The following is a 24,594-nucleotide window of genomic DNA, read 5'->3' as shown; positions in this document are numbered from 1 at the left end:
TAGTAGTAATGTTTTGGATCCTCATTAGGCTGACTGCTAAAATACATGTTCTTGTCTCTGCTGCCAGGGCAGGAAGATAAAACATATATACTATTCTTCAAGTAGAGTTTGGACTATCTATATATTGTCTAACTAGTTTAAAATGTGTTTCAGAAGCATGGTACTCCTCACAAAGGCAGTACAGCATAATTCCTAAGAACAAGAACCTAAGAGACATTACCTATGTCCCAATGTGATCAGTGTACACATCACCAATAGTTTTTGTGACAAAAAGTTCAATCTCAATTTAATTATAAGGAAACAAACAGAAAATACAAAATGTACTTTTGGAACATTCTACAAGACAACTTTCCTGGATGTTTCAAAAGAAGTCAACGCTGTGAAAGCATTCCTCTCAAAAAAATAAATGAATGAAATGAAATGAAACGAAACAAAACAGGCAGAGTAGGCTGTTCTAGCTTAAGAGACTGTCATGCATGAATCTTGACTGAATCTCAGATTGGGAGTGTGGTTGGGGGATAGGCAGGGATTCATTGTGGTTATAACAGATAACCACTGTAGAAAAATTTCCTTACTCTTAGAGGAGACAGATGTTGAATTGAGGAGTGATGTTACCATAACGTTTGTAATTTATTTTCAAATAGTTCAAAAAAGTTTATATAAAAATAAAATAAATGTGGCAAATGATAATAATTGGTGAATAAAGATGAATACATGAATGTTTACTATCCTTTCAACTTTTGCAGCTTAGAAACCTTTCAGAATAATATGTTGAGTGTAAAAGCGGGGGGGGAAGGAGGAAAGATCCATGGCTAGACAGACTAGTTGTGCCGATGATTTGCTGTGAGATAGCAGGGAAAACGACTCTCTGTGCCTTAGTTTCCTTCATGGTAAAATCACAAATAATCATTATATATACATTTCAAAAGGTTACTGTGAAGATTAAATTGTGTAAAGGACTTAGAATTAGGTCCAGCATACAATAATAAGAATATAGCTATTATTCTTCATTATTAATACTAAAACTCTGATGTAATGTATCTTTTCTCAGGTTAACCAACTACTCTTGTGGTATATTCCAGGAAGATCCAACAAAGACAAAGAGAGGAAAGAGGTAATAAACCTTAAGAACTAAGAACCTAAATATACATCAGCAGAGGAATGTCTATATAGATTAAGGTACAGAAACAAAAGGAACACAATGTAACTTAAAAAAAACAAAGAATATAGTAGCATATATTTTCCCATGGAATGATCCCAAGCACCTAATCAAATCCATTTTTTTGGTCATTATTTTTTTGCAGTGTAGAAAAAGTCAAGAAGGTATTATTCAAGAGCACATAACCTGAAAAAGGTAAAAATGTAGGCTGGAGTAATTAAGTGGCAGGCACAGAAAGCACGTTAAAATCAGGTCCTAAGTACAAGAAACAACAACAACAACAAAAAAACCCAGAAGGCTTTAATAGGCATACATGTCATTTCCTCTAGTAAACTGATGGCAGTATACGTAGCTAGAATCCCCTTATTAGCATTAATGCCTACCTATAACAAATAACTCACTCCCACTTAAATCCCTCACCTTCATAAGAATTAGACATCCTACTGATCTGAGAAAATTTATGGTTTAAGAGAGATCTTCCATTTACAGTGCTAGCTAAGCCTATCTAATTCAGATGACAAATTATCTCCATAAGTTAACTTATGCTTGCACAGCATCTATATAGGGAAGCAACTACTATCTCTACTCATACACAGTCTATATGATTCAGGTAGGGCTTATTATCACACTCAACAGCAGGAGCAAGGACATGACACCAACACAGGTAGAGTACCCAATTCTTACAACCATTATACCTGATTTCAAGATGGACAACTAATTCAAAGTAGACCAAAAGAGTCAAACCAAGGACTTATGAGGAAAGATGTTTTTTTGAGGGTTATTGTGTGTTTCTATTTTGGTTTTAACTCCTGGAATTATTAACTATACAGTTCCCTTAAGTCTGAAACTATGGGGGTCATTTTGCTTTGTAGAGGAAGTGTACCTGGGATCTCACAAGGCCAAAGCAGAGGAGAACAGCCAAAGAACAAAAACATTTGACTGCTTTGATTTTTGTTTCAGTATCCAAATTCAGCTGTTCCTGAAACTAGAACCACTTCTTAAATTTCCCAGTTGTATACGCTAATACATTTCCTTACTTTAGAAACTACTTTGAGGGGCACCTCGGGAGCTCAGTCAGTTAAGTGTCCAACTCTTGATTTTGGCTCAGGTCATGATCTCATGGTTTGTGAGGTTCGCGAGATTGAGCCCCACATTGTCAGGCTCTGCCCTAACAGGGCAGAGCCTACTTGGGATTCTCTTTCCCCCCCTTCTCTGCCCCTCCCCAGCGCGCATGTGCTCTCTCTCAAAATAAATAAACTTAAGAAAAAAAAACTACTTTGAGTTGTTTATCATTTATGACCAGAAGAGTCCTGAATAATCTCAAAAAAATTTGGTGATGTTTTCATAAAGAACAAAACCAAATCCCAAACCAGCTGCACAAAAATCATTTCACCCAAAATGTTACTCTCATGTTTAGTATGTCAGTTTTAGTGACCAGTAACTTGACACACAACTATATTAGCACGTTTAATGACGGTAGGAGGAATACAATTTAATTTTGTTACTCCAGGGTTATAAGAGGTTCCTGTTAAAGTCTACCTACTGGGATTACATTAGGAGGGATTCAGAAGAAAAGATCATATTTAATTCTCTCCTTTTGGGAAAAGATTAAATATACTTTATAAAGTATTTCAAACAGGCAATAATTTTCTAAAAATATTTTTCTCTAAAGTACCACACAAATGGTATTAAACAGTCACACTTGAACTATTTTGTAAATTTGCTACCTATAAAAAAGAAAAACTTGTTCTTACTGTTGACGTAGCTGACGGCAGCTCTCAATATGAGTAGATGTATTTTGATGCTGAATCCAATCCTATTGTAAAAGGAGAAAAGTGCTGAAATTAGAATATTCCTCACACTGACTAATGAAATTAGGCTTTTAAAAATGACACAGGATACTTCTGTTTTTTCAAAAATTAACAAATCTAATTATAAATAACATTTGACTACTCATTAGTATTTCACAAAAATAAAAGGCCTCTAAATAAAGGCACTCAATACCAGACCTCATTGATGCCATTTTGAAACATTTTAGTATAGAACACATTTAAAAAATCATACCCATGGACACTCATTTTGAAATCAAATATATACTTAAACTTGGGGAAAAAAAGCATTGGTCAGAAATAATTCATCTCAAATATAAAAATACTCCAGAGAACACCAAAAACTCTATAATAAAACAGTATCTGAAATGGCATCTTCAAAACATAGTGTACACAACTTGTATCTCTAAATTCAAGCTAACAACATCAACAACAAAAACTCCTACCTCTTAGGCCAGTACCATTCCAAACAAGGTACCCACTATATTGACAAAGGATAAGATTAGTAAAAATATGAAAAACTGCTGATTAAATCTAATTTATTTTCAGGACTTAAGGGAAAATAACACTATTTCAAAGACACAATATCCCTTACATATAGAGCTTTACAATGAACAAAATTCTCTCTTAATACATTACTTAATTTACAAATCTGCCCTAAAATTACATTCTATACCCATAAATAGTTCCTGGAAGATACATCCGATTAAAAAAAAAAACAAAAGACAATACACTTTTCAAAGACACAGTCCCCCAAGTGAAAGTTAAAAGCAACATTATTACCGAATGATTTATTGTTTCTCTAGCATTTGGACAAGCAAAAAACTTATAAACAGTTTTATATTTTAAAATGTTCCTTGAGGAAAATGTTATTCGTATCCATTTCAAAAACATTTTAGTATGTCATTGCTACAAACTAGACGTTTCCACAGTTAAAACCACAGTTGACGCTAATTTTGGAATCTGCCTTGTCAAAAACTGTATGAACACAAGTGCATGCTATCTGCAATACGTAGCAACAGATTATGAAAAACCCTAAACTATTTCATTAAGCCATGGAACTCATTGTGGATTGCAAAAAAGAAATGTCTGCATATCCTGCTCAATGCTACAAAACAGAAACCACAAGAGTCTCTAGTACTCCTAAACCCATGTCTTTGACATTAACTGGACATTGTTTACATCAAACAGACACACTGGCAAGTAGTGGGTTGGGCATGATTTATTCAGACCACAAAGTGTTTTGTTTGAATAAGTTGCCATCATTTAACAATCCAGAGATTTTATCCCCAAATCCAGACTTACAGCTTTTCTTGAAAAAATACTAAATATGTATTCTGTACAGCAACTATCAGCTAATGCTGATGGCTGCCCTATTTAAGGCACACTCTCCAGTTTTACATATACATTCATATATACGTGTATCGATACATATACATATGCATATACATATACGTATATATGTGTATATACATATGCATACATATACATATGCATATACATATACGTATATATGTATATATATACACATGTATACGTATATGTATATACACACACTCTCCCTCTCTCTCTTCTGTTTAACAGGCTCACTTCACTCACTGACATTACTTGCTTTAAGCTCAGTAAATATACCTATGCCACCCAAATTTCTAGACTCTCTAGTAAGGGTATCCAGATTAGATTAAGGGTCCAAAGCAGTACTACCCCTCCAGAGAAAAAGTGGTATCATCTACTAAGCAGGAAATATCGCAAGCACTGTAGACTTGAGTGGGTCCAGAATCAAACTGTGAAAATACCTACCCACGTAAGAGCTCACTCTATCCTCCAACTACCTCAAAAATCTTTTATGTCAATTAGTATTTTCTCAAACTGAATTATTTCAGTCTGAAAGACAGCTTCTAAACCAAGGATAGCCCAAAAGACGTAACTTCTAAACCAAGGACAGCTCCTCCTCTAACATCTGAAAACCAATTTAGAAAAATACATTTCACATTCCACTGTTGCCTTTTTCAGGCTATAGTTTTAAAGATTCAGCATGGGGAACATATTTGTCAAACGTTACTTTGCAAGAAAAAAATTGCAATTGGTAATTTACATTTATTGGCTACATTATTTACAAGGTCATTTACAAGGCAGAAAGATATATCACACAGAAACGAGAGGTAGTTTATACCATCTAAGTCCATGTTCACAAATCCCTATCATTTGATCATCCAGTAGTGAAGAATTCATTAGTTAGATCCATTATGCTGTTCTGTTAAAAATGTATGTGTTTTTTGTTTTGTTTTAAATGGTAATCTCTGTGAACTCTAAAGCATCACTAAATGATTTCTTTTCCTAAGTTTTACTTTTATCATATTCACCCAGACTTTCACCATCTTACACTTGAGGAACTAGGGAAGCCTCATATTCAGTGCCCTATCTTATGTCTTCTCATTCCTGTATACCCTACATACATCTGCCAGATTTATCTCTCTAAAATACACTTTGAACATGTCACTTTTCATATCAAGAACCTTAAATAGCTTCTTAGTGCCTCTCACCTCAAGTCTAAACACCTTAAGCTAAGTTTTTGAAGGCTCTTAGTACTTACTGTTGTTGCTGATGTCTGAAATGTCATCCATCTTCCCCTAGGTATATTTGAAGCCTACTCATCATTCAAGACCCATATTTAATCTACTCCATGAAGTCTTCCCTCCCCGATACTTCTAGTCCAGACAGACTCAATGCAGTTAGTCACTGTCACTCAATCTCCTCCAACTAGACTACAGAAGTCTTTTGATGTCAGAAAGTACATTTATACTTTTTTTCTTTTGTTTTCTCTTTATCTATATAAGAGATGGTAACTAAACTTACTATAAGAAATATGGAACATATCATGAATTTGCATGTCATCCTTGCACAGGGGCAACGCTAATCTCTGTATCATTCCAATTTTAGTATATGTGTTGCCCAAGTGAGCACTATTTATACTTCTTTTTAATTATATGCTGTTAAATACACAAAAGGTATTGATAAATTTTTAACACTGGCCTGAATGGATATAAGCCTAAATTCCATACAGAAATATTAAATCTCTCACCCCTACAGCATACCCAAACAAGTCAAATACAATCACCGAACCATTTGTTGACCTCTAATTTTTTAAATTCCTTAGATATGTTATTTTTCTCTTCAACGAGACTGTTTAAACTGCTTAAGACCAACATCTTCATTTTATATGGTTCTCATTTCTGCCCAGCATCTAATATAGTCATGTACAAAACTGATAATCAGTAAACACCTACTGAATAAACATACACCTTTTCCATTCTACAAAATAAATATTAAAACTTTAAGGGGCACCTGGGTGGCTCAGTCGGTTGAGTGTCTGACTTTGGCTCAAGTCATGACTTTATGGCTCATGAGTTCGAGCCCCATGTCAGGCTCTGTGCTGACAGCTCAGAGCCTGAAGCCTACTTTGGATTCTGTGTCTCCCTCTTTCTCTGCCCCTCCCCAGCTCACACTCCCTCAAAAATAAACATTAAAAAAAATTAAAACCTTAAGTTCTTTATTTTAAAGATACCTTTCTTGGATTCATCATGACTAATTAAAAGTTCAAATGGAATACAGAAAGCCTATTTATTACTCAATTCAGGGCTTAGGACTGCTTAAAAACTGTAAGAACGATGAATTATTCTGAAATTTTTTAAGACTTGGCTATCTCCCTTGATAGGGAAGGCAACTATTATTTATTTAGAACTCAGCAAATCTGACTAAAATGCGGGAAAATGCTGCTTTCCTTTGCTGGAGTTAACAAAATCATCAGCTGAAATCTGGTAAATGGGTATTACAAAGACAGTAAAAGGGCAGCACTGGAAGGAGAAAAAAACAAGACAATTAACACCTATAGGTTTTTAAGCCTATTCATAGTATACTACCAATTATATGCCCTTGAATCAAACTTTATTCCTGTGGGAAGTACAATTCCTTCCTGACCATTTGTAATATAAATCTATAAATCACATTAGTAAACAGAAGAAACACTGATTTCCAAACATGTATCAGTAAATAAAACATACTGGGAAATTCCTATACAAATCCAACAATTACAGTTGACCCTTGAACAGACACAGGTTTAAAGTGCACAGGTCCACATGGATTTTTACAGTACAGATATATTTTCTCTTATGGTTTTCTTAATACCATTTATTCTCTAGCATTATTACTTATTATTGTAAGAATACAGTATATAATACATTTAACACACAAAACGGGGGCGCCTGGGTGGCGCAGTCGGTTAAGCGTCCGACTTCAGCCAGGTCACGATCTCGCGGTCCGTGAGTTCGAGCCCCGTGTCAGGCTCTGGGCTGATGGCTCAGAGCCTGGAGCCTGTTTCCGATTCTGTGTCTCCCTCTCTCTCTGCCCCTCCCCCGTTCATGCTCTGTCTCTCTCTGTCCCAAAAATAAATAAACGTTGAAAAAAAAAATTTATAACACACAAAACGTATTAACCAACTGTTTGTTTGTCAGTAAGGCTTCTAGTCAACAGTAGGCTGTAGTTTAGGGAGTCAAAAGTTATACCTAGACTTTCAACTGCACAGGAGTTGGCATCTCCAAACCCCAAGTTGTTCAAGAGTCAACTGTACTATCAAACAGTACATTCTACATTACTCTTCAGCACCTCTATAAAATACTTCCTTCTAACTATACTTCCCATGAAGGTACCTAAGGCCTTTTTAAAGATTTTTTTCTCTCTAAATGTCTACCATTTTACACTATTCTCTAGCCCACAGCTGGTCCCCAAATAAATACTCTTTTTTTCCCCAAACAATTCCTCTTGACTCAATTTTGCTATGGATTAAGTCATTTTAGAAAGCTCCTCATGAAACATTAGAAGTCCTTGTCTAGCTAGAGTCAGAAAATATTTAAATCAGCATTAACTGTCTTTTAGCCCAAGACAGGTAGACACATGCAAGGCTACAATATACTATCTCTTAAAAGTATGCAGTACAAGTTTTTTATTCCATTTTAAAAATATTTTTATAGTAACAGATTCTATTTAGACAAAGTTCACTCATGTGGAATTGTTTTATAAGTATACAATTTATGTTATATAAATTTTATGTTGAATGGATTTTCTAGGAGAACTAATCAAAAGTTCAAAGTAAATGACAAACTATGTGGTATGCCCAGACACAGGAATACAGAAGGTCTAACACTCAATTCAGTACTTAGGCCAGGGCTACTTAGATTACAACTAAGCGGTGATGTTGCAATCAATTATTTCTGCCATTTCCTCAATGCCTAGTTAACACCAGCATAAATATGAAAATTCAGAGGAAATTTGGGCGCTGAGTATCATTATACAGTGATCTTTAAAAACACTCACCTTCAAATGACTACATTCTACGTTACACAGAGAACACAAATGTGGAAATATTCTTGGAGACGCTGCATAATAATCATTCATCATAGAGGGAGTTGGAAGTCTCTTCATCTTCTGGGCATCAGCATGTGAAAACTTTGGTAACCATGATGCTTTCACAATCCCAAAGGGAGACTGAATGGGAATGTCAGCCTCTGACTGGTAATTCTTTTTACTTCCTCCTGATCCATGTACGTTAGATGAATTAATCACAGGTTCATGTGGGATCCGCTCTTGTTGGCTTACAGCTGAAATTAATTCTGACGAAAAAGGTTGCTGGCTCATTGATGGAGGAATAAGAGACTGATTCATTGTCTGGTTAACTGTTTGGCTAATGGATTGACTGACGGATTTTACAGGTTCAAGGACTGACTGTCCTGAAATGTGTAAGCCTGACATCTTAGTTCCACTCTCAACTGGGAAAAAGGACTGATTATTAGAGGACTCACTGGGGAAGTCCATCTGTCGAAACACATCTTCAACAGGAAACATAGAATTACATATCACATTTGGAGTGGGAACAGATGCAGAAATGCTCTGCTGTGACCGAAATTCATTCTTGACCTCATCTGTTGGAATTTCAGGATCATAAATACGTACTTCAAGTGGATCTTCTGTGTAGCCATATTTGCTTGCATGCCCATAATCAATCACATTACTCGAAACTGCCTCATTACCAAGTGTTTCTTTACTTCTGCTCTGAGAAGGTAAATTAGGTAATCGGCGCCCCATTTTACGCATCCTTATATCCCTCAAGATTAATGGCATATTTTCAGGAGTTAGCTGTTCATCAGGATAGCGACTGAGTTCTTCTAAGTCTTCATTAGATAATCCAAAACTTGCTAAGATACTTGAGGCACTCTCTTTTGTATAGCGGCTCTGTACTTGAGGACTCTGTTCTGTAACCTGTGTTATAGAACTCTGTTTCACTCCCACTGATGCAGATATATGAGGCTCATCATCCCACCGGCTACCATGAGGCTTCCCCTTCTTTTGTTGTGCTTCGTGAAAATCCAATTTTTCTTTGGTCAATCTTGGATCAGTTCGATGCTGAGTTACCTGAACATTCATTCTCTGTGGTCCCATGTTCTGATAAGATTCATGGCCAGCAAATCTGTGTGGAATTCCACGAGCTCTCCCTGCTGGGTAAAATCTTGGAAGACCCATGGATCCAGGCCTCATAAATGGTCCTGGAGGCCTCATCCCAGAAGGGTTAGGTGCTCGTGGCCTCTGAAGTGGAAAGTTTCCTCGAGGATTAAACCTGGGTCTCGACATGGCTATTTTCAAGAAAGCCTGATTTAATAAAGTATAAGGTGGTGTTGAACTATGTGAGGCAACGGCATTCAGCTGCTGAAGCGCCAATTGAGTCTTAATCTGAGCAAAGTGCAAAGGAGATGGGCCCAACAGAAGTGGGTTTGCAATGCCCAGGTTCAAGGAATTCACAAGTGGTGCGAAATTTTCCAAGAATAACACAAAGCTGAAAGTTAAAACACAAATATTAGATCATTTTAACTCAAACTACTTCATGAAGTGGGTTCTACAGCCAGTGTAAAACATTTTGAAACAAAGCCATGAAACCATTCTCCATTTCATATACTTTTAGAGTGTTTATGAGAATTGTTAACTTTCCCAAATTCTCTTCTTTTCTTTCCCGAATCCAGAACACAAACCCCAAAACTCAAGCCAGAGTTCATGTACAAAGTGTTGCACTGGGTGCTGTCCTACGTGCTGAGCAGTAATTACAACTCCTTTTAAATAATCTTGAAAAATATTGGGGATTTATTTCACACTTTGTTACTGGAGAAAAAAGATAAAGGCATTAAAATACTGGAAATACACATACACTTTATATGTATGTTATGTAGAAACCAGGAAAACAGAAACCGTAAGCCTAAAATTTTACAAGACCCATTTCTCTAAGACACAGTCTTCCCTGGAATAACATCTTACAAATTTCATATAGCAATTAGACTATGCTTAAGTTCTGTCGTTAAATAGGTGTTTCTTTTAAGATGAAAACTTGTCACCAATAACTCGACTAGAGTCTGACAAGAGTGCAGTAGTGTGGAATTGATTATAACAGACAACATAACAGGTAGCACGACCACGTTATATTTCTCTCAGATTCCCTCCACAACGTGAGGCATAGAGGCAAATATATACAGATAATAGCAATGGCTAACTTTATACTGTTCATATGCCAGTAACTGTTCGAAGTGCTTCACATGGATTGATTCATTTAATTCTCACAACAGCCCCTTGAAATATGTAGTTTCACAGACAATGATACTAAAGCACAGAGAAGTTAAGTAACTTGCACAGGTAATAAGCAACCAGCCTCAGATTTGCACTCAAGGTGCATATGAGCCCCATAATGCATGCTCCTAACCAATAAGAGATGTGAGCAAAATATCTTGCAGTTCCCAGGCACTCTATTAAACTGATTGCTGTCCAGCCATCAGAGCACAGCACAACGCATTCCAAGCTGATTCTCATAGAAACACTTTAGCTATCATTCAGGACCAAGGTCAGCAGCCACCGAGCTAGACTTTCCTCTGCCAGTTTAAAAAAAAACAAAACAGATTGTCTGTTTTCCATTAGGTCCCTACTTTTACACCTGATAGAAATGCAAGGTGGGAAACATGAGGACTCCAGGCATCTACACCTACAATGAAAATCCACACTATAGATCCTATTTGAAGATCACCACTTTCTAGGGACACCTGGGTGGCTCACTTGGTTATTAAGCCTCTGACAGCTCAGGTCATGATCTTGCAGCATGTGAGTTCGAGTCCTGCTTTGGGCTCTGTGCTGACAGCTCAGAGCCTGGAGCCTGCTTTGGATTCTGTGTATCCCTCTCTCTCTCAAAAATAAATTTAAAAAACCTTTTAAAATTAATAAAATAAAAGATGTTATGAAGATCATCACTTTCTGGTTCAAGCTACAACTTCATCGATAATTCCACTATACCCTTTCATTTATACATGTTAGTGAAATGTCAATTAAGCTAAGAAATGGGCTTTATCCGGTTAACACACTCCCTTCCAACCATCTCTTCCAATCAAAACAAACAAAACAACTCTGCCCGAGACCTGACTTACTTGATTTTACTCATCCTTCAAGGTCAGCCTCCATTAAACCTTTCTTGATCACCAAGGCCCAGAGTATTCCAACAAACTCTTGTTTGTTGCTTGTACCATTTGGGACTCCTCCATTTTACTGTGCTTTTGCGTTTGTCTGTGTTGTCTTTTTCAACTATCAACCATTAATTAAAAGTATATATTTATTGAGGCACCTGAGTGGCTCTGTCAGTTAAGCATCTGACTTCACTCAGGTCATGATCTCGCAGTTTGTGAGTTGGAGCCCTGCATCGGCACTCTGCTGTCAGTACAGAGCCAGCTTCAAGCCTGTCTTCCTCTCTCTGCCCTTCCTCTGCCTTGCAAATGCTCACGCACGTTCTCTCTCTCTCAAATAAACATTAAAAAACTTTTTAAAGCATGTTTATTTTCCAAGCATATAACCCTACTCCTACTTAAAATACCATCAACTATTTGTTAAGCTGTTTGAATGATCACATCCAAAGTCCTCATTATTAACAGACATAGATTAATTTTCAAATTAGGATGAAACACAACACTACAACAAAAATTGCACAGGCTTCTAATTCAACAGATACAAGCAGCAGACAGAAGTTTACTAAAACAATGATACCCAATTCTCTGTGAATAATGTTCATTTATAACAAACTCCAGGTCTTTTTAAACAAATCATATTAAACTGTGTCTACTTTCTACAAAATAGAAATATTTCCAAGAACAATGTTCTCTTACATAAGCAGTTTGTCATCTAGTTACTCAAACTCTTTCAGCACCATTTTCCTTATTAACCGGTTAAGACTCCACTCACAACTTTAGGAACACAAATTATCCCAAATATTGTTTCTCCCCATAAGAAAACCAAAAAGGAACACATTTCAATCAGTCATCTAATCATCTCATGATTTAGAGGTATCTATTAAAAACTTACCTATTTCCTAAGTGCCTAGCACTGCCTTACACTGATACATGTATACATTTACAGAATGCAAGACAGCAGACCTTCACAAACTGTATTCTGCAGAAATTACTATCCCGTAAGATTGTAGGACTTCGCAAACAAGTTCCAAACAAAGTCCCTGGTCAAGAAAGTCCGAAATGCATGCACTAGTTACTCTTCCTAGAGGGACATGATGCCTACTATATATTGAATTAAAAGGCTCTGAGATGCCCTGTTGTTTATCAAAAACCTTTTTTCATTTTGTGCTTCCTCAATTTGAGTTTTCTTCATGCATATACCCAGAGGTGATATTTGAAATATTTAGTAATTGCTAACAAGCAATGAGTAACAAGTACAGTAAATTGTGACTTATAGTATGCAGCCAGGTTCCTGTGCCCCTCCCCTTCCTCCACCCTCCTTAAGCTTTTAGTTGCTGTAACACAAAGCGGGGCGGGGGGAGGAGGGTTTGAGAGAGGGGGGCAGTCCTCAGGGAGGAACTAAAAGAGTGGGGGAAATGGAGGTCCACCCTTGGGATAGCAGCTACTTACTGGTAGAATTATTTCCGTGTTTAAACAACTGGCATATCTGCATCAGTGTAGTAGTCATGAATATCAGTCCGGAAACATTCAATATTCAATATTCACAAAACAATGTGCAATATACACGAAGATAAAAATAAAAAGGCCTTTTCCTAATTTAAATTTAAATTCTCAGTAAGCAGAGGTTTGGCTTGTTTCCATTTAGGAGCCTTAAAACACACACACACACACACACACACGACCTCCTATACACAGTTAATCCCAATGTGAAATCTAATATAAGATATAGTAATAAATTAACAGCCCTGGTTCTCCCAAAGAGACTGTTCTCCCTTCTCTCTTGATAAGACAAATGAGGGTCTTGTTTAGTCATAGTTATTTATTTTGCATTCTGATTCCTGGAGTTGCTGATGGCTTGAGGTAAGAAAGTTTCTCTCCTGTATGCATATCCCAGAAAATCCATCATTATAAGCAAATGTCACTCTTTCAATAGGTCTCTTCAACTAACCTCCTTCCTAAGAACAAATTTAATCCTTCTGAACTTGAAGCCAATACTTCTTTTATCCCAAGACTCCTTCTGAATTTCAGACCTGGTCTAAATCTAGTGTGTTTTCATCTTAGTTTGCATTTAGTAACATTTTCAGACAGTAATCCACTAATGTAAAATCATCAAACACCTTAGGCTACCATTAACCAACTGAGCCACCCAGGTGCCCCACATATCTTCAATAGTTAAAAAAATTTTAAGTAACCTTTTATTTTCTCTGTAAATGAAATTTAAGGAGTATATTTGTATTTCATTTGCTTAATTTTTTATAAATATAAGTGCATTTTTAATCATTTAGGAAAGTTATTGTTTAATCTTCTCTTAAAACTATCATTCACATTCACTGCAAATAAAATGTTATGACCAAAAAGGCTCTTGTATTTATAGTTTAAGCTTTCTACTTATAAGGTATTATAAACTTCCTTTTGGCAATTATAGAATTCTCAAGCCTCATTTCTTCAACTCTAATTTAAGGACAGGCAAGCTCTACCAATCAGCATCCTTTTCTTTGCTGCTTAACTTTCTCCCCTTCATTTTGTTTAAACTTCAGCCCTACCAATGATGCCTCAAGGTACAACTACTTAAGGCAAATGCTAACAACAAAATGAAGCACAGGAATTTACCATCTTCAACAGATTCAGGAGGATAAAATTCCAAAATCAACTATCAGACCATTTGAGATATCTAAAAAAAAAAAAAAAAAAAAGCTAGGTACTCCTAAAAAACTTAGAGAAACTGTCTTCTTAGCAATAAATACATCAGAGTAACTCCAAATCCAACTGTTACTCATCCACTTGACCAATACTTTGACAATGCTGGTCTAGGTAAGGAAGTAGCAAGGCTATTAAGCCAGAAACGATCCCTTTCTTCACAAAGCTAACACTCAGTTTTTAAGATGGAGTTAACGTTTCCTAAGAATTAGAGAAACCAAAATGATAAAATATAGTTAGGGGTGCCTAGGTGGCTCAGGTCATGATTTCATGGATTTAAGCCCCGCATCAGGCTCTGTGCTGACCAGCTCAGAGCCTGGAGCCTGCTTTGGATTCTGTGTCTCCCTCTCTCTCTCTGCCCTTCCCCCACGTGCTCTAAGATAAACATTAAAACATTTTTTTAAAAAACATTAAAAAATACAGTTAAAAATCTGGAAGTTTCCCTTTTCACACCTCTGCAGTTAAAAGGGTTTGCAGAAACTGGAAACTGGTTGAATAAACTATGGTATATTCATATTTTGCAGCTGTAAAAAGGAATGATATTAAACATCCTTGGTAGGGCATACCCTACAGACATGAACTAGTAGATACAAAACCCTTCAAGATGTTTTCTTTTTTTTTTTTTTTAATATTTTTGAGAGAGACAGAGACAGAGACAGAGAGACGGGGGTGGGGGGAGAGGCAGAGAGAGGGAGACAGAATCTGAGGTAGGTTCCAGACTCCCAGCTGCAGGGCTCAAACTCACAAACCGCGAGATCATGACCTGAGCTGAAGTCTGACACTTAACCCACTGAGCCACCCACACACCCATTTTCATTTTTTAAATTGGTATATGGACAAAACATAAAATGTTAAAAGTAAAACACTTGTATAATAGTATTACATATATAAATATGTAGTATTACCATCACATCTGTCTGAAGTCAAACTGGTCTGTAACCCAAAAACAGGAAATGTAAGAGAATCCTTGTTCTCCAAATCTGCTATCAGAAGTAAAGAAACTCAAGTGGTTTCACCAACAATGGAATTCACTGATTTGACAGTACTTTGTAAGTTTTGGGACTACCACAGAATTTATACAAAGTAACAAGTGATACCCCAAAACTCAGAACAAATGCCTGACATAGTAAGTATAATCTCTATTAACCATAACTATTAGAGAATATGCCATTTTCTGGATAACTGAACTCTAGCCATAAACAGGTTTGTTCACCTACTGTAATTTATGGATAGTCAATTTACGAAATCATTAAACTAACTTAGAAGAACTTGAGTTAAGATCTGAGTTCTTGGGGTGCCCAGGTGGCTCAGGTGGTTAAATGACTTTGGCTCAAGTCATGATTTTGCAATTTGTGAGTTTAAGCCCCGCGTTGGACTCTGTGCTGACAGCTCAGAGCCTGGAGCCTGCTTCTGATTCTGTGTCTCCCTCTCATCCTTGTGCTCTGTCTCTCTCAAAAATGAATACACATTAAAAAAAAATTTTTTTTTTAAAGATCTGAGTTCTTAATTATTAACACTCCTTTGAAAAAATTGCAATTAAATATAAATTCTTTAAAGTAAGTTTTATTCCTGATTATATAAGTAACATGCTTTTTACAGAAAACAAAAAGTAGCAAATTAAATCCTTACCAATAAGACCGTCATGTAGAATGAATTCGTATTTTGATATAATTTCTTTCAAGTTTGTGTATGTAAATACAAGCATGGATATGAAGGGGAGGAAAGTACACCAAACTTTACTGTATGAAACTAGAACTATACTATTTTCAATTAACTTTTATTTTCCTATATTTAATATTTTTTCAAAACCAGGATATTTATTGGTCACAAAACATTCTGAACTCCCGAAAAAATTCTATTGTGACAAGTAGCAGGTAACTCTTTTCTATGCCCTTTTAAGAACTGAAACTTGCCACTCTGACACAACAAATATTCAACTAAATGTCAAACATAAAAATTCTTTTAGAAACATTTGAGCCTAAATGTCCATCAACTGATGAATGGATAAAGAAATTGTGGTTTATATACACAATGGAATACTACGTGGCAATGAGAAAGAATGAAATATGGCCTGTTGTAGCAACATGGATGGAACTGGAGAGTGTTATGCTAAGTGAAATACGTCATACAGAGAAACACAGATACCATGTTTTCACTCTTATGTGGATCCTTAGAAACTTAACAGAAGACCATGAGGGAGGGGAAGGAAAAAAAAAAGGTTAGAGAGGGAGGGAGCCAAAACATAAGAGACTCTTAAAAACTGAGAACAAACTGAGGGTTGATGGGGGGTGGGGTGGAGGGTGGGTGATGGACACTGAAGAGGGCACCTCTTGGGATGAGCACTGGATGTTGTATGGAAACCAATTTGACAATAAATTTCATATTAAAAAAAAAAGAAAAGAAACATGTAATAGGAACTGAGTTCTCGAGGCAGGCATGAAGAAATGGCTTGATGGATTAAAAAGATATTGCCACTAGATCCCATAAGGTCTGAGATGTCCATTACCAAGGACAATCAAGAACTACCTATTATTCTAATGTAATCTTTCATAAGAAAGGGAATCCTTTATTTTCTTTATGGATACCGGTAAAGAAATCAGAAATCCAGAAATTTAAAAGCATCATCAAAAATTAGTCAGGGGGCACCTGGGTGGCTGGTTAAGAGTCTGACTTTTGATTTTGGCTCAGGTCATGATATCGAGGTTCATGAAATTGAGCTCCACATCTGGCTCTGGGCTGATAGTGCAGAGCCTGCTTGGGATTCTCTCTCCCCTTCTCTCTGCACCTCTTAAAATAAATAAACGTTAAAAAAAAAATTAGTCAGCCACATCATAATGATTACACTAGATTCATAATGAAAAATGCACATCAAACCCCAAACTTGAACTTTATACTACTTCAGTTTACAAAACACTTTTAATATTCATTATCTCACTGGAGCCTCACAAAAACCCTGTGAGCAAGGGGATACCAGTTTTTACAGATTAAGTAAAGCCTCAGAACTAAGTTGCAAGATCATAACTAGAACCTATAATTCCTCTCAGTATCTTTCCATGTAAAATGTAAATTTTATAGCTTTGCTTTTTCTAACTATACAAAAGTAGTAAGTGTTCATTATCACCCCCCAATAAAGAAAAATCACCCTCATTACATTCAGAAAAAAGTTTTCTACAATCTCTTTTTGTTCGTTTTAGTATTCTATAATCTTTACATAAAGTTTATATAAACTACCATTATTTTCCTAGATATATATACCCACACACCTCATTTGGTATTATTGTTAGAGTGATGGTCTCACAACATATAAATCCACTTTCACACCTGAGAATACAGGTATTACACTGGTCAGTTAACACAACAGGGAGTACGTGTCATTCTATGCTTTCCTCAGTTTAAATGTCAATCAGCTAATCTCTTCTGGCATACATACGGATCCACTCAGCCTCTTTTCTACCATTTTCTGTCCCTTCCTGTCTCACAAAAGATATGCAAGTCATAACTCCAAAGGTGCCACAAGTGTGAATAGAGAGTATCCCTCGAAATTAAAATGCCACAATGAGGTACCTCAAGGAAACTGTCAAAGAAACAGAATGAGTAGACAATTAGAAACATTATTTGGTATCATGGAGGGCATCACAAACTTCACTGCCACTTGAAAGGAGTGATAAACCTCATGATTCCATATTTGAAAAAAAATGGAAGCTCAACTTGCTAACGTACAATGCTAGGAACAGATCACCACAAGAACCAAGTATTAATCACCTCATATAGCAATGATTCAATAGTTACTATTTCCAGGAAAACGACTTTTTGCTAAACAGGATGAATATAATTAGATATACTTTTTGAAGCACTGCATACATAAATGGGTGAAGACAACACTGCATTCACAGTAAATGATGCCTCCCTGACATGTGCATTGGTGGGCCTGCTTACCTTGCTAGCTAGCATCAACAAATGTAATTCATTAGCCCAAGAGAAACCTCCTGACCCAAGCTGGAATCAAGAAATCTTTCCTGGAACTGTTTTTAGAACTAGAATGAGGGGCACCTGGGTGGCTCAGTCAATTGAGAGTCTGACTCTTGATTTCAGCTCAGATCATGATCCTAGGGTGGTGGGATGGAACCCTGCATCAGGCTCTGTGCGGAGTGTGGAGCCTGCTTAAGATTCTCTCTCCCTCTGCCCCTCTCCCCCACTCTCGCTATAAATAAATAAATAAATAAATAAATAAATAAATAAATAAATAAATAAATAAATAAATAAATAAATGTAAAATACAATACAATACAATAAAATAAAACAAAACTAGAAATGAGGAAAGTAGTGGATGTTGATAAATTTCAAATGCTACTACGGGGGCGCCTGGGTGGCTCAGTCGGTTAAGTGTCCGACTTCGGCTCAGGTCACGATCTCGTGGTCTGTGAGTTCGAGCCCGCGTCGGGCTCTGTGCTGACCGCTCAGAGCCAGGAGCCTGTTTCAGATTCTATGTCTCCCTCTCTCTCTGCCCCTCCCCCATTCATGCTCTGTCTCTCTCTGTCTCAAAAATAAATAAACGTTAAAAAAAATTAAAAACAAAAAACAAATGCTACTACGGGCACCTGGGTGACTCACTGGGCTAAGCATCCAGCTCTTGATTTCAGCTCAGGTCATGATCTCACAGTTGTGAGACTGAGCGCAGTGCCTGCCTGTGATTTTCTCTCTCTCCCTCCCTCTCTCTTCCCCTCCCCTGCACGTGCTCTTTCTCTCTCCCTCTCTCAAAATTAATGAATAAACATTTTTTTTTAACTCAAATGCATATATTACTGCTTTAGTGAGAAAGCACAACACTGAAACAAAATAAAGCCCATATAACAGAGGCCAGCAGGACCAAGAGGTAAATACAATATTGAAGACATTCACTACCCAGATGCAATTGTTCTGAGGCATAACCTGCCCTCCCTGCCACTACGCTGTTCGTTTTCATGAAGTATACTAGCCAAAGGGTACATCTCTGTCTAATAGGGTTTCCAAAATCTTCAATTAAGCATACCTAAACTATTTGGTCAAATGCCTAAGCATGTTAACAGTCAACATTTAAAAAAAAAATTAAAACAAGGATGGAAGAAGGGAAAAAATCTAAAACTGAAAGCGAACTAATACATTTTTCAAATGAATACCGTAAGCCACTGTCGAATAAAAATTAACTCAAGTACTTTATGAACCCACTATTAAATATATATATATCGTCGGTTTGAGAGTAGCTAAGAGAAAGATAGAACTACAAACAAATTTTTACTCTTTTTAGTAGTTTGTTTTGGGATTTTTCTTTGGTAGTGACATCAGTGAAGTAATTCTTCAATTACTTTAGATATATCATAGGATGAAACAAAAAAGTAAATGTTTTGATAGTGCTGAGAACCAGGGCTTTCACTGTGCAAGACAAGATACATAAATATGAAATGAGGAAAAACAAGAAAAAAACTGGACAATAAATTATAAACCACTGAAAAAAACAAGAATCCATAACTCCATACCAATCAATGCAAATGTAGAGGGACTGCTGACTTGAAAATTCATTTTATAACTATATTGGTAAAGATTGGTTCAGACAAGAATCACCTACGCATGTTAAATCCAGAGGGAAATTCTGCTAAGTAGGACATTTACATATTCTTAAAATGCGTCTTTACAAATTAATTAGTTCAAGGCGGGGAGGAGTCAAACATTTTGACTGAATATATGATCAAACAATATTATCATCCATGGCAGACAGATGGACATCATGTACCTCCAGATTTGATACCATGGGGACACAGCATCACTTAGGCGATTTTTCTGGCCAGGGACACATAATCTCAATCTAATCAAGAGGAAACATCAGACAAATCCAAAATGAGAAATGTTCTATTAAAAAGAAAAAAAAGGGGCGCCTGGGTGGCTCAGTTGGTTGAGTGTCCAACTTCAGCTCAGGTCATGATCTCACGGTGAGTTCAAGCCCAGCGTCAGGCTCTGTGCTGACAGCTCAGAGCCTGGAGCCTGCTTTGGATTCTGTGTCTCCCTCTCTCTCTGCCCCTTCCCTGCTCATGCTCGGTCTCTCTGTCATAAACATTAAAAAAAAAATTTTTTTTAAAGTAAAAAGAACAGAAAAAGAAACCAAGCAAGCTATATTTTTCAGAAATGTCAACTTCACAGAATACAAAGAAAGGCTATGGAAATGTTCCAGAGTAAAAAAGACTAAAGGACATGACAATTAAATGCAATCATCTGATTCTAGACTGGTCCTGTATTGGAGAGGGGAAAAAAAAAAACTGCTATCAAGAACACTATTGGGCCAACTGACAAAATCAGAAGATGGTAGACTAAAGAATTTTATCAATGTTAAATTGAGGTTGATTACTATGACTAATAGTTCAAAAGAAACAGTAGAGGAAATAGCAATAGCAAAAGAAAACAACCTGTTCTTAGGAAATAAACTAAGGTAAAGGAGTACAATATATGCAACTTACTCTCAAACAGTTCAGGAAAAAAATCACCATGTGTGTATGTGTACAATAGAAGGGAAAGAGCGTTGGTGGTATAGTGGTAAGCATAGCTGCCTTCCAACAGAAGGGAAAGAAGGGACAGGGAAGTAAGGAGAGACAGGAATTTCTGTCAGAGATTTAATTCATTCAATAAGTTAATGACCCAATCTTTTAAGTCTAACACCAGACTATCTAAGGACTATCTCCTTAATCATATACCAAGAAAAAAACCCATAAGCAAGTAAGGCAACAAGCAGAAAACAAGCAAAACATGTAACACGATAAAAGAGCATCAGCCCTAAACACATTTTTGTTTTTCTTTTTCTGCATCATGCTCACTCCCTATTGACTATTAGTCAGCCTATTATGCAATTCATAATAATCTCATCTTTGGGGACATTTCAACTAATCTGAAGATATCCACCCTGCTAGGAGGGGTTCCAGTGAATTACTTCATACAAAATTGGTTAACTCCCATAAGTAAAATTTAACACTAATGTAACATAGTGTTTTTTAAAAACTTAAACTCAATGTATTAATTCTGGTCCTGTTGAGTGCTAAAAATGTGACCCTCAGCAATCTGGTTAACTCAAGCCTCAGTTTCATCATGTGAAAAATAGGAATAAAAACAATACCACTTCAGAATGGTGATGTGACAATTAATTTATACCTCCTGGCGAAATTACACCTTCTGACTCACAGTAGGTACTCAAAAAATGTTAAGATAGCAAACGAAATGCTTTACTTAAGAAATCGGTAGATTGCTTGGGGCGCCTGGGTGGCTCAGTCCGTTGAGGATCTGACTTTGGCTCAGGTCATGATCTCATGGTCTGTGAGTTCAAGCCCCACGTCCAGCTCTGCTCTGACAGCTCAGAGCTAGGTGCCTGCTTCAGATTCTATGTCTCCCTCTCTCTCTGCTCTTCCCCCACTCATGCTCTGTCTCTCTCCCTCTTTCAAAAATAAACATTAAAAAAATTAAAACAAAAAAAAGAAATAGGTAAATCCCTGTTTCTTTTATTAAGACTTGGGTAACTTATGAAAATTTCAATATAGTAGTTGAAATAGAAACTATACACTGTGTATATAGTGTATGTATATGTATATATACACCACGAGTATGGTGTATGAAAATATTGGGGAAATCTGAATACTATCTGACATTAAGAAATTGTTACTTTAGGAGCAATAAATATGCTTTTCTCTAAGCATTTTAAAGAAAAACTTTGAACTATAAACTGATGAATGACATGGAATTTGCTTAAAAATAATAGGGTGGAGGGGTGCCTGGGTGGTTCAGTAGGTTAAGTGCCCGATTTCGGCTCAGGTCACGATCTCATGGTTCCTGAGTTTGAGCCCCACATCAAGCTCTGTGGTGGTGGCTCGGAGCCTGGAGCCTGTTTCAGTTTGTGTCTCCTTCTCTCTCTGCCCCTCCCCGACTCATGCTCAGTCGGTCTCTCTCTCTCTCTCTCTCAAAAATAAACATTAAAAAAATTTTTTTTAATTTTTTTAAAAAAAACAGTAATAGGGTGGAAGGTAGAGACATGATTGAGCATTAGCTTGCAATTATTGAAGATGGGTACACGGGTGAATCATTACATAATACTCTCTGTTATACATGTTTGAAATTTTCCACAATAAAAAGTTTTCTAAACAAAGGGAAGAAATTCAAAGGAAAATGAAGTTGGCAACATTCACTCAACAACAAGACAATAAGGATATTAGCTGAAAGTTTAATAAAATGAAGACTGTGGAAATCAGGTAGGAAAAAAATGTAAAAACTTAAAAGACTCGAACAATAATTATTTTGATATTTAAGGAGTTCAAGAGTTGAAAATAACCCAAAATGTATGTGCCCAAGGTAATCATGAATATCAAAACATGTGTACCTTAAAACTCTCCTGTACTCCCTGAACTTTCTTCTCATTACAAAACTCTTGTTCTTGACCCTCACTGATCATTATTATAGCTATGTTTTATTTCTACACCTCACCTTCTTCCTTTCCATTACTGTCGTATCTTTCATATACCTATTGTCCATTTTCATTCTCAGCCACAAATTTCAGACTACAGTAAACAAAGTTGAAGTAATAAAAAAGTAAAGTTGAATACAAGCAGGGGCTTACTGGCTTTGACCACAAACAATTACTTTCAACGTGCAGGAGGTCGAAACCACTACATGTCAACATTCAGTAGCTGCTCTTTCCTTGCAAAACAGTCCAAACAGCCCAAACTATGTCACTGGGTACTCATACTGGAAGCACTAATTCTTAGTATCTAAAGCATGTTATGAAGAATTTGGACAGATTTATTCAAACTTTGACTGGTACACATTAAGTCAAGTCATGTTAGAAAGAACACAATTTGGACTCCAAAGGCTCAGGATCTTACCCAGGCTCTAGCAAGTACCAGCTGAGTTCATTCACTCAACACATGAGTACTGAATACATACCAGTCACTGGGACAGATACAAAGATAAACAATCAACAATATAAGTGGTTACAAGAGAGGCATATATAAAATTTATAGATACACCAAATATTTTAATGAAAGATTAGCTGATTTTTCAGCTCCAAAATTCTATCAATTTAATCTGAATTCTTTTAAGCCTCTTTTTAACTAAAAGGGAATATCCCCAGGAAACAATCTTCAAACAAAAGATGCTTCCTTAAGACTGAAAAACTTGTAATAAAAGTAACAGCTAACGATCTCACTTAATTCTCACAACAATCCCAAGCAGGAAGTAGTATTATCACCATTTTACAGATAAGAAAACAAAAGTTAAGTAAGACTAAAATAACTTATCCAAAATCTTACACATACAGTAAGAAAAAAACAGGGATTTGAATCCAGATCTGATTCCAAAGCCTATTCTCTTTTCACTAAATTATCTCTTATTTTCTTTCACTACATAAAAAGAAAATTTCCAGAGATCACCTCTGAAAAGCTCCCAAGAGAAAATCTTTAGGACAGCCCTGAAACACAAACTGATCACCGACTATAATAAGCTTTTTTTTTAAACAAGAGTATCCGCTATACACACTCTCCAAGACACAAAAAGAAGAGATTACAAGACTAAAATATAACCAATATTCAAGGTAACATATATGTAACACTAATAAAAACATTCTGAAACTAGTTAATAGGAACCAATGAGATTTTGTGATTTTCTTCCAAATGTTTTACCTTTTTCTGAACTAGATTCCAATAACCAAGCAGGGAACGGCCCAGCATATTTTTACCGTATTAACATGTTGGAGTCCACATCACTTAAAAGTGCATATTACAGAGTATGGGGATACAAAATAAAATGTATATGAAATGTTGTCATATTGAAAGAAAAGAATGCAACATTAAAAAAGTCTGGAATGCCTAATAAAATTAAAGCTATGCTGGAATAATGTAAAGTATGCATTTATTTTTCTGTATAAGTTTCATTAACCTTTTTTTACAAATTAATTTTTCCAATTTTTCAATTCTAACTGCAAATTTGAGTCAGCAAATATCCCTGACATGTAAGTCAACCCTTTACAACAGATGAAGGATAGAAACGAATAAATTTTTTCGTGCACGATTCTAAAGCCGGTTAGAAAAAGAATTTGAATGAACTTAAGTTGCCAGATCCTGGTAACAAGTTTTGCTTCAGAAATCCTTCAGATTAAAATAGGGTTTAACCCTCCCCGCCCCCAACTTCACCCTAGAGTAAATGTTTAAGATTAAGAAAAATTAGCTTGAGGCAGCCGTCACTGTCTAGTTCAATTAAAGATTTTGTACTAACAAAAGTCTCCCTCGTTCGCAATTATCTCAAACAACAGAAGATCTGTTCAAAACGTCCTCAAGGATCCAACTGTGTGGTATACATTCTCCCCCCA

The 24,594-nt window shown here is 36.3% G+C and overlaps 1 protein-coding gene and 1 non-coding gene across 12 annotated transcripts in view; both read right to left on the bottom strand.

Annotated features, from left to right (window-relative positions):
• The window catches only part of ZNF638 (zinc finger protein 638), an 86,427-nt gene that overhangs the window by 60,953 nt on the left and 880 nt on the right, over positions 1-24,594 (bottom strand). For 10 of the 11 annotated variants that reach the window (XM_030310812.2, XM_030310805.2, XM_030310808.2 and 7 more), the window contains exons 2-3: positions 8,359-9,871; positions 2,914-2,975 (exon numbers count right to left, since the gene is read on the bottom strand). In XM_030310812.2, coding sequence (XP_030166672.1) covers positions 2,914-2,975; positions 8,359-9,669 — 1,373 coding nt within the window. In that variant the 5' untranslated portion in view covers positions 9,670-9,871. Of the gene's footprint in view, positions 1-2,913; positions 2,976-8,358; positions 9,872-24,594 lie in introns of those variants that run through there. The other variant, XM_030310811.1, reaches the window with a different exon arrangement.
• LOC115511305 lies at positions 5,849-5,952 on the bottom strand. The gene has a single exon (XR_003967977.1). It is a non-coding gene; the product is annotated as a U6 spliceosomal RNA (small nuclear RNA).

This window comes from Lynx canadensis, chromosome A3, assembly GCF_007474595.2.
Source record: "Lynx canadensis isolate LIC74 chromosome A3, mLynCan4.pri.v2, whole genome shotgun sequence".
NCBI classification, from domain to species: domain Eukaryota; kingdom Metazoa; phylum Chordata; class Mammalia; order Carnivora; family Felidae; genus Lynx; species Lynx canadensis.
This window is presented reverse-complemented; position numbering and strand designations above follow the sequence as displayed.